A 15,596-nucleotide genomic window follows, 5' to 3' on the forward strand; every position below is an offset into this window, starting at 1 on the left:
GAGTATTTTTTGTAAAAGGAATGGCAGCATTCTTTCAATCTGCTGCAAATTAATCTCCATTTCCAATATATACTCAAGCATGACATTGAAGATTTCCAACTCCCTTTCACTGCTGAAATGTTATATCCTAGAATGGAAATGGGTCTATTCACACTGTTACGCTGTTTATCGCATTGGTAGTCTTTCATATTGTGACTAGGAAAAAGTGAGGATTGCAGATGCTGGAGATCAGAGTTGAAAAGTGTGGTTCTGGAAAAGTACAGCAGGTCGGGCAGCATCCGAGGAGCAGGAGAATCGATGTTTTAGGCATAAGCCTTTCATCATGTTTGTGGAGGTGGAAGGGGGCTGAGAGATAAATAGACGGGGGAGGTGAGACTTGGAGAGGTAGCCAGGAAATCGATAGGTGGATGTAGTGGGGGGTGATTTTTGACAGGTCAGAGCAGATTGTTGGAAAGGAAGATGGACAGGTAGGATTAAATAGGCCAGAGTTGAATTATATGGTTGGATCTCTGATGAGATGGGGGGAAGGGAGATGTGGAAACTGGTGAAATCGACATTGATGCCATCTGTTTGGAAGGTCCCAAGGTAGAAGAAGTAGTACTGATGAAATCAACCTTTCTCCGCTCTGACCTATCACAATCACAATCCTACATACATCTACCTATCGCCTTCCCAACTGCCCTCACCCAGTCCCCACTTCCCCTCCTAGTTCTTTCTCAGCCCCCTTCCTGCTCCTCCTGCCCCACATTTCTGATGAAGGGCATATGCCCGAAACGTCAACTTTTCTGCTCCTCGGATGCCTGCTGACCTGCTGCACTTTTCCAGCATCATACATTTTGACTTTCATATTGTGAATCTACATCATGTACTTTAATAGATTGTTAGTTGCATCTGCAGGTGATTTCCAGTCAGTCACAGGCCAGAACAGGAGTCAGCAACTATGCTATGTGTTTTGCGCAGCTGCCAGTTTCTGTGTTCGACAATGGATGCATCTCAGACACTAATTAAAGATGCTCAATATATTTTTGTTGGGAGTCACATTAAGAACTTGTAATCAGAAAAGTGTTCCTGTTACTTTTGGGTTTGTCAGACTACTTAATCCTAAAGATGCACAAGCAGAGGTAAGTCATCTGGCCCATCGAATCTGCTTCATTTTTCTATGTTGGGTTTTTAATAAACAAAAGAGTTGGAGTTAGGATAAGTGGAACAACTTCAGGATGACAGCCTGTAATTAGTGGTTTGCTGTGGTGATGGAGCCACAATTATTCACAATATATATCGATGACAAGTGAATAGGCAAGTGAATGCACTACAGCCAAGTTTGCAGAGGACACAAAACTTGGTGGGATTGCTTGTGCTGAGGATGACACAAGGGGTTCACAGAGGGATATAGTGAGCATAAACTTGGCAGATAGAATATAATGTTAGAAAATGTGAGACTATGCACTTTGGCAGGAAGAATAGAAAAGCTGAATATTACTAAAATGGAGAAAGACTGTAGAAAGCTGTAGGAGAGAAGGATTTGGTAGCCCTCATCTCAAAGAGCTGACAGACAACTTCAGCAGCTGGTAGGGAAGGCAAATGAAATACTGACTTATATTTCAAAGGGAACTGAGATAATAATAAGGAAACCTCTACAAGACACTGGTCAGACCGCATATGAAATAATGTGAACAGTCCTGGGCTTCTTATCTAAGGAAAGATATATTTGCATTCGAAACCATCCGAAAGAAGTTCACTTGGCTGATCTTTAGCATGGCGGGATTATCTTATTAGAGCAGTTACGTATCCTGTACCTATACTAACTGTAGTTTAGGAGAGTGCCTTATGCTGAGGTAGATTAAATAATCTTCCTTAATTCTAACTCCCACAGTAATTTATTTTCCCTATCTTAGGTGAATGCAAAATTAATAAATTCAATGAAACAATCATAAGTGGACAGTGTGAAGCAACTTTTGAAGCAACAGAATGTCTCGGGCATTGTTCATCAGCCACACGGTAAGCAGGGTTTTGATATGTTAAAACACACAAGGCTATAATTACTGCAATGCATTCAAAAGCTGCACTTTACTTCTGAATTCTGGGTTCACATCTAACTGAGGGGGTGAAACTAAACCCCTTTCCCTTCAATGAGAAGTTAACATTAACGTTATAGTCTCTATTCCCTCTAAGATCACCCACTTTTCTGTCTGTATCTATTATTACATCTGACTATGGTTAAATATAATTTGTTTCACTGATCTCATTGTCATTTAAATTAATTTATAATAAGCAAATGCTTTGAGGGGAAATTTATCTCCATCATGCAGCAGAAATGTGGCTTGAAGATTGTTGAAATCGGACAGACAATAGCCACTCCATTCCTGATTTCAAGCCAATGTGTACATTTGATGATTTGTGTATTCAAATCAGTTCCCTGGCACCTTGAAACTGTGATAAAGAGCAAGATGCCCTCAGTATCTGCGTCACCAATCACAAACAGGGCTCGGGAACAATGTGGTAACTCCAGGTAATTTGGAAATTCCATTTTTCGTGTGTATGATAAGACACGTTCCTGTCTGACTTGCATATATGTGGGTGTACAGCCTCCTTGAGGTATCCTGCAAATCCACAGAGCCCCATCAGCCTCCTACCCAACCTAGCAATGTGCCCCTCCCTCACCTTCCAGTTACAGTCACCCCATTTGCCTGGTGCCTGGCAACTGGTCGGGAGTCTATAGTTCACCCGATTTTCCAGAGCTTCCCACTGACCTCCTATTGTAGGTTAAAATGCTCACCATTGGCTTCTGTATCTAAAGTTACATCTTTAGTTAATTGTCTAAATCCTTCAGTTTAACGTGTGCCTTTCAGAACTGTTGTGATTGTTTCTGACACAAATAACATGTTGGGGGAAAGTAATCATTTCTATTTCTTCCTTTTCCAACTCCTGACCACTCAATGTGACACATTATCTTCCAAGGATTCATTGTTAGTCTCCTCGTATGGAAATATGTCAGAAATGCACAATGAGCAATAAAATGCTTTGTTATTTGGTAAAACTTTTATTTTCTTCAGCTGTAAACAACGGCAATGAAATAGCACAGGAAGAGATTGTTTTTCTTGAGGTGATTTCTCAAATGTTTTGTGTGTTGATTACACATTTGGGAAACTCAGGGAGGTGACAGAATTTGGGCGGCACGGTGGCACAGTAGTTAGCACTGCTGCCTCAGCGCCAGAGACCTGGGTTCAATTCCCGCCTCAGGTGACTGTGTGGAGTTTGCAGGTTCTCTCCGTGTCTGCGTGGGTTTCCTCCGGGTGCTCCGGTTTCTTCCCTCAGTCCAAAGATGTGCGGGTCAGGTGAATTGGCCATGCTAAATTGTCTGTAGTGTTAGGTAAGGGGTAAATGTAGGAGTATGGGTGGGTTGCGCTTCAGCGGGTCAGTGTGGCCTTGTAGGGCCCGCGGGCCTGTTTCCACACTGTAAGTAATGTAATCTAATCTAATTAACATGAAAGTGGTTCAATTTCTGAGCTGTGATCACTCCACTGCTGTTTCGTCCAGGAATATCTTTCGGGTTCTACATTGTATGTCTGAGTCTCAGGTGAAAGCTTCATTGGTGACAAAAGGGGGACCCAAAGACATATTTAGTGCCTAGTGGTTGGAATGGATGCTGTAAACAGTTTGCATTGGAAAATGTGGTGGTGCAATAGGGAAGTGATGTGTTGAAATGGTTTGTAAGGGAAAAGTAGATTCAGGAGAGCACATCTGGGTTCCACGAAAATAATGTAGGTCACCGCCTCTAAGTTCCTCTCTCCCCTAATTGCAACCAAACCCTGTTGGGTCAGCCAGCTGTGGGATGCTTCGTTATGCCAAGTTGCAATTGTACAGCTGTACAACCATAGCCCAGTTGGGTAAATGCCCACACAGGTGGAAATAGTTTCTATTTTATTAGTACAGAAAATGGAACAATAATAGTTGTGGGAATAACAATATTCTACAGCCACATACATTGGTACTGGTCCTTTTGTCAGTAACAATATCCCATGCTGGATGTAGGAGCATTCCCAAAAAACGCTTGACACCAAGTTGCATAGCGATACTAAGACAGTTGGCCAAACTCTTGATCAAAGACATAGGCTTTGAGGAGGACAGGGAAGCAAACACCAAAGAGGCATATGGAGTGAATCCCAGAACTTTCTGCTGACTCAGCTGAATGATAACATTCTGGAGATCTCGGATTCACAAGAAGCCTGGTTTGAAAAAGAACAGAGACCTCTGAGGATTGTAGGGTTGGAAGAGTTTAAAAGGAAGACACAAAAAGGTAAGGTCATAGAGAGAGCTGAACACAAGGCTAGCAGATTAGGAGATAATATGGGTCAGCAGATAATGGGTGTCAAGGCACTGGCAGTAATATTCTTCTTTAATTCTTTCATGGTACGTGTCACGAGCTAGGTAGTATTCATTGCTCATTCCTAATTATGACTGAGAAAATGATCGTGACCAGCATTCTTAACTATAGTTGATCTGGTGTAGATACGCTCCATTGCTGACAAGAAGGGAATTCCAGGATTTTGACCAATGACCAAAGGAAGGAATTCCAAAGGAGGATGTTGTGTGGCTTAGAGTGGACGTTTCAAATGCTGTTGGTCCTATGCATTTGCTGCCCTAGCCCTTTTACGTTTATGTAGATCACAGGCTTGGAAGGTGCTGTCAAAGGCAGCTTAGTGACTACACATTGCACTGATATGTCAACACATTTATCATGTGTCTTGTATAATTATGTTTCTAGATATGACCCCAAAAGGCATCAAATGGACTCTGATTGCCAGTGCTGCCATGAAGACAAGACTGAAAGCATGTTAGTGGATCTGCAATGTAAAAATGGAAAGACTAAGACAGTCGAGTATACCAGTATCAAGTCGTGCAAATGCAAAGATTGTGGAAATACGTTCCAAAATATGATAAAGAAAGACCAAAATCCGAAGCCCAAGCCCAAAAAGTTGAAGCCCAAGCCCAAAAAGTCGAAGCCCAAGCCCAAAAAGTCGAAGCCCAAGCCCCAAAATCCGAAGTCCAAGCCCAAAAATCCGAAGTCCAAGCCCAAAAATCCGAAGTCCAAGCCCAAAAATCCGAAGTCCAAGCCCAAAAATCCGAAGTCCAAGCCCCAAGAGCCGAAGCCCAAGTATCAAGAACCGAAGCCGTAGCCCAAGTACAAAAAGGCAAAACGAAAAACCAAAACATCATAAAACAAATACCAGAAGCCGTTATCTTAGTCTCAAAAGCCTAGTTTCAAAACAAGTAGATCAACTGAACTAAATAGCATGATTTTAACAACTTAATTTTCCAAATCTGATTTTGATTTTATTCTCATGCTGTCTTGACTGATTTCTTTCAATTGAATTTCATAACGTGAAAAATTATTTTTTTAAAAATGCTGGATTTTGTTTTTGATGAAGGGTATGGTTTTGTGGTGGGAGGTGTTGGAATATTTACAATTCTATCCTGTACTTTTTGGGCATTTGGGACTTACGTGATTTGAAATGATAATAAAAAAAAATCTGCTGAGGACTGACTGAATTTTTCCTTCCAATTACTTACAAAACAAAATATTTCAAATTTCTAATATCTATAGGTATCAAGCTCAAATAACGGAGTCACCTAGGGCTGCATTGTTATAAGACAGAGATGATTAGTGGTGAGTTTTTAACCTGAGGATTATCAAAGATATTCAAGATTGCGGTGGAAGAAAGTTTCTAAGCCACAGTTCGTCCACTCTATTTCTTTTCTTTTTTTAATATTTTTTTCTTTTCTCTCTACTTTCCTCCATTCCATGGACAGACATAATGGATTCCTGGCCTCGAGTAATCCCAACAGGGATTCCTGGCCTCAAGATGAAGTCAGTACCTCGCTTTGGAACTTTAGGATTGTAATGCTAAACTTTTACCTTTATTTCTTTATTTTCCTAATTTATACCTAAGATTTTGGTACCTTTGTACCTAAGACAGTGCCAAATGGCAACTTTGTACACTTTTTGCTGTCCTCATTCCTGATGAAGGACTTTTATCAGAAACATCAATTTTCCTGCTCCTCGGATGCTGCCTGACCTGCTGTGCTTTTCCCGCACCACACTCTCGACTCTGATCTCCAGCATCTGTAGTACTCACTTTCTCCCTGTACTCATGTATCTCTATATTTGACAATAAACCAAATTCTAATTATATTTCCATGCCTTGGGTGAGGGCCTAGGTTGAGAAGGTGGGATCATGACAGTGATCTTTGCCTGAACTGGAATTGAACCTGTGCTGTTGGTGTCATTCTGCATTACAGGTCAGCCATGCAGCTAAGTGAACCCCCAGGTTCTAACAATTATAAGGTCAACAATGCTTAATTAATTTATAGAGTTATTGACTCACATAGCATGGAAACAGATCCTTCTTCCAACTCATCCATGTCAACCAAGTTTCCGAAACCAAACTAGTCCCATTTGCATGTGTTTGGCCCATATTCCTCGAAAGCTTTCCTATTCATGTACCTGTCCAAATGTCTTTTAAATGTTGTAACTGTACCTGCATCTACCACTTCCTCTGGCAATTTGCACGTTACAAAGAGAAACAAATTTTTCCACTGTGGCATCAGGTGCGAAGTTGGTCTGAGCCCTCTGACTTAGCAAGAATGTTCCTCTCCTTTTTATTCTTTAAGATCTGTGAAAAGATGTGTGTGATCCTTACATTCTCCACTTTGGTCAGTATAAGTATGCTTATGTCAGAGGTTGGTGAAGACAACATGGCACTCACCGCTGCAATAAGAATAACACATTGTACTTCAATGCTCAATGTCAAGACTATTATCACATTATTAACATTAGCCACTTCAGTGAAGGACCAGAGAGTGAACAAAGTCTGTTGAAGAGCAATCCAGCAAGGGGTTATACTTTGAGGAAGTGGGGGAGGCCGAAAATCGTGGACTCAGATATTAAAATATAAGAGTATTGTATACAAAACACACAAAAACTAATAATTTTTACTATAGTCTTCAACCTTAATAACTAACACAAAATGGCTCCAAAAACTAAGCACAACTTAAGTTTAAGCAAATCAAACCCAGAATGAAATTAGATGAATTAATACTCTCTGATCTATCAAGTATAGCCCTGGATAAATTTTCAGACTGTAATCAATCAACACATTAATGGCATCTAAGGAAATGTGAAAGATGAATGTCAGATAATGACATACAGCAGGTGCCATTCAGTGTACAACCACCATTTTTTTGCAAGGGAATGCACATAGCATCATGATGCAAAGTTTCTTCATCGCCAACCAACTGCTGCCGCAGCATTAACCACCTCAACCTCTCCACCCCTCTCACCCACTCCAACCTCTCACCCTTGGAACATGCAGCCCTCCATTCCCTCCGTTCCAAACCCAACCTCACTATCAAACCGGCAGACAAGGGAGGCGGTGGTAGTTTGGCGCACCGATCTTTACACCGCTGAGGCTAAACGCCAGCTCGCGGACACCTCCTCCTACTGTCCCCTTGTCCATGACCCCACTTCCCACCACCAAACCATCATCTTCCAAACCATCCATAACCTCATATCCTCAGGGGATCTCCCATCCACCACCTCCAACCTCATAGTCCCACAACCCCGCACCGCCCGTTTCTACCTCCTGCCCAAAATCCACAAACCTGACTGCCCCGGCTGACCCATTGTCTCAGCCTGCTCCTGCCCCATCGAACTCATCTCTGCATACCTCGACACGGTCCTGTCCCCCTTAGTCCAAGAACTCCTCACCTACTTTTGGGACACCACCCACGCCCTCCACCTCCTCCATTATTTTCGCTTCCCCGGACCCCAATGCCTTATCTTCACCATGAACATCCAGACCCTGTACACCTCCATCCCCCATCACGAAGGACTCAAAGCCCTCTGCTTCTTCCTTTCCTGCCGTACCAACCAGTATCCTTCCACTTACACCCTCCTTCGACTGACTGAACTGGTCCTCACCCTGAACAACTTCTCTTTCCAATCCTCCCACTTCCTCCAAACCAAAGGAGTAGCCATGGGCACCTACATGGGCCCCAGCTATGCCTGCCTCTTCGTAGGATATGTGGAACAGTCCATCTTCCGCAACTACACTGGCACCACCCCCCACCTTTGCCTCCACTACATCGATGATTGTATCAGTGCTGCCTCGTGCTCCCACGAGGAGGTTGAACAGTTCATCCACTTTACTAACACCTTCCACCCTGACCTCAAATTTACATGGACTGTCTCAGACTCCTCCCTCCCTTTCCTAGACCTCTCCACTTCTATCTCGGGCGACTGAATCAACACGGACATTTACTATAAACCAACCGACTCCCACAGCAACCTAGACTACACCTCCTCCCACCCTGGCCCCTGTAAAAATGCCATCCCATATTCCCAATTCCTTTGTCTCTGCCGCATCTGTTCCCAGGAGGACCAGTTCCAATACCGAACAACCCAGATGGCCTCCTTCTTCAAAGACCGCAATTTCCCCCCAGATGTGGTCGACGATGCCCTCCACCGCATCTCCTCCACTTCCCGCTCCTCCGCTCTTGAGCCCTGCCCCTCCAATCGCCACCAGGACAGAACGCCAGTGGTCCTCACCTACCACCCCACCAACCTCCATATACATCGTATCATCCATCTTCATTTCCGCCACCTCCAAATGGACCCCACCACCAGGGATATATTTCCCTCCCCTCCCCTATCAGCATTCTGAAAAGACCACTCCCTCCGTGACTCCCTGATCAGGTCCACACCCCCCACCAACCCAACCTCTACTCCCGGCACCTTCCACTGCAACCGCAAGAAATGCAAAACTTGCACCCACACCTCCCCCCTCACTTCCCTCCAAGGCCCCAAGAGATCCTTCCATATCCGCCACAAATTCAGCTGCACCTCCACACACATCATTTACTACATCCGCTGCACCCACTGTGGCCTCCTCTATATTGGGGAGACAGGCCGCCTACTTGCGAAATGTTTCAGAGAACACCTCTGGGACACCCGGACCAACCAACCCAACCACCCCGTGGCTCAACACTTCAACTCACCCTCCCACTCCACCAAGGACATGCAGGTCCTTGGATTCCTCCATCGCCAGACCATAGCAACATGACGGCTGGAGGAAGAGCGCCTCTTCTTCCGCTGAGGAACCCTCCAACCACAAGGGATGAACTCAGATTTCTCCAGTTTCCTCATTTCCCCTCCCCCCACCTTGTCTCAGTCCCAACCCACAAACTCAGCACCACCTTCCTAACCTGTAATCTTCTTCTTGACCTCTCCGCCCCACTCCCACTCTGGCCTATCACCCTCACCTTAACCTCCTTCCACCTATCACATTCCAAAACCCCTCCCCCAAGTCCCTCCTCCCTACCTTTTATTTTAGTCTGCTTGGCACACTTTCCTCATTCCTGAAGAAGGGCTCATGCCCGAAAAGTCGATTCTCCTGCTCCTTGGATGCTGCCTGACCTGCTGCGCCTTTCCAGCAACACATTGTCAGCAAAATTTACAAGGGCCTTTACATGAACACATGGTGCGCCCATTGAAACAGAGAGTGACAAATGATGAAAGTTATTGCCCTATGACATTTTAGGATGGTGATTATTGTAGAGTTTGGCTAAAAATGAGTGGAAGGAATGTCATTCATAATCCACAGTGAAGAGGAAGTAGCCTAATATGGTAATCGACAGAAGAAGCAAGAATAATACAGATGATATCCAATTACAGAATCACATCTAATGATGGATATTGTGTTGCGAGTTTTACAATTAAGGCCAGTTTGATGCAGTCACTATCTTGATTGTTGGGTACATGCTGTTTGATATGATCTGCCAGTCTTTGGAGTGCTTGGCATTCAGACCTGACTTCACAATGGCACTGAAATTTATCTACCACATTACTCACTTGTGTTTTGGGCAGAAAGTTTATTTGGCTCGATGGCAGCATACTGTCATGCAGCATGGAAACAGACCCTTTGGTCCATCTAGTCTACACCGACCATGTTCCCAAACTAAACTAGTCCCACTTGCATGCATTTGGCACATATCCTCCCAGACCTTTCCTATTTATGTACTTATCGTAATGTCTTTTAAATGTTGTAACTGTACCTATATCCACTACTTCTTTTGGCAGTTTGTTCCACACACAAATCACTCTCTGTGTAAAATGTCTGCTCTCAAGTACTTTTTAAAATTGTCTCCTCTCACTTTACAAATATGCCTTCTACTTTTGAACTCCCCCATCCTAGGGAAAAGACCTTTGCAATCCACCACTATGACTCTCATGATTTTATAAACCTCTCAGGTTCCCCTCAATCCCTACACTCCATTGAAAAAGGTCCCAGCCTACTCTGCCTTTTTTTTATAAAATAAACCCTCTATTCCTGGCAATATCCTAGTAAATCTTTTCTGAACACTCTCAAATTTAATAATATCCTTCCGATAACACGGTGACCAGAACTACACAAAGTATTGCTGAACAGCCCTCACCAATGTTCTGTATAACCTCAATATGACGTCACAACTCCTATACACAGAGATCTGAGCAATGAAGACAAGTGTGGTAAACCCCTTCCTAAGCACCCTGTCTACCTGTGATGCAAATTTCAAAGAATTATGTACCTGAACTCCTACGTGGGTCTGTTTTACAGTACTACCCAAGGTTTCACCATTATTTGTATAAGTATCGACCTTGTTTGTTTTACTTATATGCAATACCTTGCAATTATCCAAATTAAATTCCATCTTCCATTCCTCAGCCCATTGATCCAATTGATCAAAATCTCTTTGCAATCTTAGATAACTTTCTTCACTGTCCACAATTCAACCAATTTTGGTGTCATCTACAAACTTACTAACCATGCCTTCTGTATTCTCATCCAAATTATTTGTTCAGATAAATGACAAACAAAAGTGGACCCTGTACCGATTCTACTGGTCACAGGTCTCCAGACTGTCCAACAACCCTCTACCATCACCCTCTGTTTCCTACCATTAAGCCAATTTTGTATCCAACTGGTAAGCTCACCCTGAATCCCATGAGAACTAACTTTACTAATTAATTGTCAAAGACTTTACTAAAGTCCAAATAAACAATATCTACCCCTCTGTCATCGTTAGTCTTTTGGATTACTACCTCAGAAAACTCAATCAAGTTTGTGAGAAACAATTTCCCTCGCAAATAACCATGCTGACTATTCCTAATCAATACTTGCCTCTCCAAATGAATGTAAATCTTATCTTTCAGAATCCTAACACCTTACCTACTACCAATGTCAGGCTTAAGTGGCAAACAACAGACATGCTGCTACTGCCTAGAAGCACTGTGAAGCACGGTGAAACAGCTAGCTTAACCTTTGTTCAGACGTTTGAAATACCTCGAGTCTAATCTGAGATGCCCTGTCTACTTTTCAGGATAAAGAGTGACCACCTTAGGGCCTTCCATGAGTTTGCATCATATAGAGTGAGAAATTAGGGTCATCACTATCCTGCAAATAAGATTTCAATGTGCCCTATTTAAACACGAGGTTTGCACAGTGAACAAATAACCGTTCATAGAATTCCACAGAATCCCTACACTGACCCTCCGAATGGAAACCCACCCAGACTAATTCCCCCTACCCTACATTTATCCCTGACTAATGCACCTAACCTACACATCACTGAACACTATGGGCAATCTAGCTTGGCCAATTCACCTAACCTGCACATTTTTGGACTGTGGGAGGAAACCAGAACACCCAGAGGAATCCCACGCAGACACGGGGAGAATGTGCAAACTCCACAGAGACAGTCACCCGAGGCTGGAACCAAACCCAAGTCCCTGGCACTGTGAGGCAGCAGTGCTAACCACTGAGCTACCGTGCCACCCCTTCATTCAATGGAATTACCATCACTGAATTCCCCCACTATCAACATCATGGAGTTGTTGGACTAGCCATATAAATACTGTAATTGCAAGAGCAAACCAGAGGGAATGCTGCAGTGATTAAGACACCTCCTGACCCCACAAACCCTGTCCACCATTGACAAGTCACAAGTCAGCAGTGAATTGGAAATTGGTCCACTTGCCTTTTGATGGAGTTGTCAATAAGGCCAACATGTACACTGACCCCAGAAGGTAGGTTTACAGTTACCAGTGGCAGAGAGCTCCCTACCAATTTATCAACTACAACACCAATGAAAAGAAACTCATTATTCCATTTCAAATGTGAATTTGAACACTGGATCGAGCCTTTGAAAACATGTAAGAAAATTCTTACCTGCAACTAACACACTTATCCTGTTGTCATAATCTTCTCTGGACCTATTCCTCCATCAAATAATTCTTCATTCCTCTAACACTGACTTCCTGTGCATCTTCCCAAGTCAATGAGAATGACAAGATATCTTATTGCTGCATTGGATCATTTTTTACTGTCAGAAAGAGGTATATTCTTGGCTGTTTGGCCTCTTGAACCTGCTTTGCCATTCAAAAGGCTCATGGCTGATCCAACACTCCTCATGTCCACTCCTCACTTCCCTGCAGTTTCCTTGTAACCGTTGATTGAGAATTTATATTGAGTTAGTTTTTGGTCAGAGGTAATCTCCAGGATGTTGACAGTGGGGGAATTCAGTGATGGTAGCAGCATGGCCATTGTGTGGAAAGAACACCGTAGAACAGAGCAAGGGACAGATCTTCAAAGGTATAATTAGGCGACTGACAATGCACAATGTACAACAAAAAAAAATTAGGTCAAATAACCTGAATGTGTTCCTGCAAGAGCCTTCTAAGTGTATTGATAAAGTGGGTCCACCTGACGCACAAGTAGTCTTTGTAAGAGTTAAAAAACACACACAACACCAGATTATAGTCCAACAGGTTTAATTGAAAGCACACTAACCTGCTGGACTATAACCTGGTGTTGTGTGATTTTTAACTTTGTCCACCCCAGTCCAAGGCATCTCCAATTTATAAGAGTTGACTGTCACAGTGATACCTCAAACAAGATTGTATGGAATGAGCTGCCAGAGGAAGTGGTGGAGGCTGGTACACTTAGAACATTTAAAAGGCATCTTCATGGGTATATTAAGAGGAAGGGTTTAGAGGGACATGGGGCAAATGGGACGAGGTTAATTTAGGATATAGGATCGGCATGGACGAATTGGACCGAAGATTCTATTTCCGCGCTAAGACTCTAACAATTGCTGGAAAAACTCAGCAGGTAACGTTACGAGTTCAGTCACCCTGCTTCAGACTTGCTCAGCCTCTCCAGCAGTTTGTTGTTTTGTTTCAAGTTTTCAGCATCTACTGTTATTTATTTTATTCTGAATGCTACCTGTTGCCACACAAACTGTGAATGGGATGCACGGCCAAGGGATACATTCGGGGGGCGTGGTTACGAACGTCACAATGCAGAAGAGATCTGATTGGCCAGGAATCCGCATTGGTGACAGAAGATGATGGAGACCAGGCTGATAGTGGCCTGTGATTGGTGAGGAGCTGCCGGTGTGACTCCTTCCCGGCGAAGTCAGCACGAATGAGGAGTGTATTGCCGGAGGTGCTCGGGTCCTATTTGCCTGTGCTTGGCTTCTGGCTGGGCGCTGGGCCCGCAGTCCGGTGCAGCGCTGCAGCTTTTTAAGGGTCGGCATGACTCCAAGAGACGAACAGCTTCTCCTTCCAAACTGACACCGTTCACTGTTGTCCCTGACTTAACCTTTGCCTGAATGCGTTTATGTGTCTCCTGGTTTCGGTGAGTATTTCATGGTTTGAGAGAATCTTTTTTAATTAAAGCATGGAGAGTAACCCATCTTACTTCAGGCTAAATTACTCATTCTCATACAGCGGCTGCCTTTTACAGTTCCGTGGCTCCACATCCCATTTAGGACACCGGTTTGAAATGAAGATTTATCTCGCCCTCATCACGTATTTTAATTCTCTTACTAGTGAAAACTTATAATTTTCTAATATTCACTGGCAGCTAGTTTCCCTGCTGCCTGAAGAATCTTGGTGATTGCCAGTAGAAATAGGAAAAGCCGAATATACTCCATCTGTACTGTAAAATTAAATGATTGAGCTCAAAGTGAGAAGTGTTACTAAGATAACCGAGCAGAGTTGCTATTTGAGCGTGGTGAAACATTTGGTCAAAGGATGTGGAATAAAATATTTTTTTTAAAGAAGTCTTGGGGTCTATATATCCTCTGCACCAGATTTCAAAGATTTGCATTTAACCCACTGTCCAATGATGTGCAGGCTAGGTGAATTGGCCATACTAAATTGCCTGTAGTGTTAGGTGCAGAGGTAAAATTTAGGGGAATGGGTCTGGGTGGATTGCTCTTCGGAGGGTCGGTGTGAACTTGTCGGGCCGAAGGGCCTGTTTCCACACTGTAGGGAATCGAATCTAATCTTAAAAAAAACTGAAAACACTGTGCACAAATGTTGAAGTTATTGTTTGCTAATGCAGTTTCAACACTGGATGAATTAATTAATTAATTTATGTTTGTAGATCTTTATATACCTCTGAAGAACTAAATCATCAAATCAATCTTGGATTATATAAACATGATGAAGGGTGTCCGTCCTATCTGGATAAATTTGATCAAAGCGATTATTGAAGGCCAGAGACCAAATTCAAAAGTTGTCAAGTTATACATGTTTGGAGCACTTTTGACACTTTTCACTACTTTCCTGGCAGTAACAGAGATGGTACATTCAATATTGCTTCCTGCAGATAAAGATGATGCTTTGAAACCAACGAATGGTGTATTTGCCAGACAGTCAAGAGCTACACGAAGCTGTCTTCTAAGTAAAAGGCAGAACCCATGCAGATTGCATGCCTCCTAATTGGTCTGAAATTCGGTTCCAAATCTAAGTATGAATAACTATTATATACATGTCCCATTTGTGTTTCTGTGGCTTTTTTTTTGGAAAAAGAAAGCCACAGTTTAATGTTTGGAATTTAAAAATGCTATACATTTCTTGCCTAGAGAATACAATAAAGTTGGGAACACACTTGTTAATTGTTACAGAAGATTTACCTTTGAGACATTGATAGTTTAAATACTGGTTTGGGCGGAGGGGGGGGGGGTGCAGTAAGGTGAACTGGTGCTTTGTGATAATTTACAACAAGTCAGTGATAGACTCGATGTGATTTGTTACAGCACTTTCTGGCTGGTTTAGCAATTTCTGTAAATTTAGGTTCTCAAAAATTGCTGTTAAGTTTGCAGATAATCATGAACTGTGAAAAATCTCTTGAATATACATGATTTTGAGCTATATGTACAGTACACAGTTTCAGGATGATGTTGGTCAAGGGTATCTTGCTGTGGATCTAAATCACAAGAACCCTGTCATATTGATCCAAGAATAAACGCATTTGAATTGCAACCTTTTGTAATAGTGTTTTTTTTATTTCTGGAGGTGATTGAACTTCTTACTATTTTTGAACGTGTTCATATAACGAGGAGGAGAAAGTGAGGACTGCAGATGCTGGAGATCAGAGTCAGAAAAACAGCTGATCAGGCAGCATTTGAGGAGCAGGAGAAATCGACTTTTCAGGCATATAACAAGGAGATGTACTTTGTGCCATACATAGATGCATGAGCTGATTGTT

The 15,596-nt window shown here is 42.9% G+C and overlaps 1 protein-coding gene and 1 long non-coding RNA gene across 7 annotated transcripts in view; both read left to right on the forward strand.

The window, feature by feature from the left end:
* The window catches only part of LOC132826759 (mucin-2-like), a 150,260-nt gene extending 144,722 nt beyond the window's left edge, over positions 1 to 5,538 (forward strand). For all 6 annotated transcript variants that reach the window (XM_060842933.1, XM_060842936.1, XM_060842939.1 and 3 more), the window contains 2 exons: positions 1,896 to 1,998; positions 4,766 to 5,538. In XM_060842933.1, coding sequence (XP_060698916.1) covers positions 1,896 to 1,998; positions 4,766 to 5,177 — 515 coding nt within the window. In that variant the 3' untranslated portion in view covers positions 5,178 to 5,538. The remainder of the gene's footprint in view (positions 1 to 1,895; positions 1,999 to 4,765) is intronic.
* A 7,915-nt stretch (positions 5,539 to 13,453) lies between these two features.
* On the forward strand, positions 13,454 to 15,370 carry LOC132826907 (uncharacterized). The gene is made up of 2 exons (XR_009645936.1): positions 13,454 to 13,736; positions 14,490 to 15,370. It is a non-coding gene; the product is annotated as an uncharacterized LOC132826907 (long non-coding RNA).
* Positions 15,371 to 15,596: the final 226 nt, after the last annotated feature.

The sequence above is a fragment of the Hemiscyllium ocellatum genome, chromosome 23, assembly GCF_020745735.1.
Source record: "Hemiscyllium ocellatum isolate sHemOce1 chromosome 23, sHemOce1.pat.X.cur, whole genome shotgun sequence".
Classification (NCBI taxonomy): Eukaryota; Metazoa; Chordata; class Chondrichthyes; order Orectolobiformes; family Hemiscylliidae; genus Hemiscyllium; species Hemiscyllium ocellatum.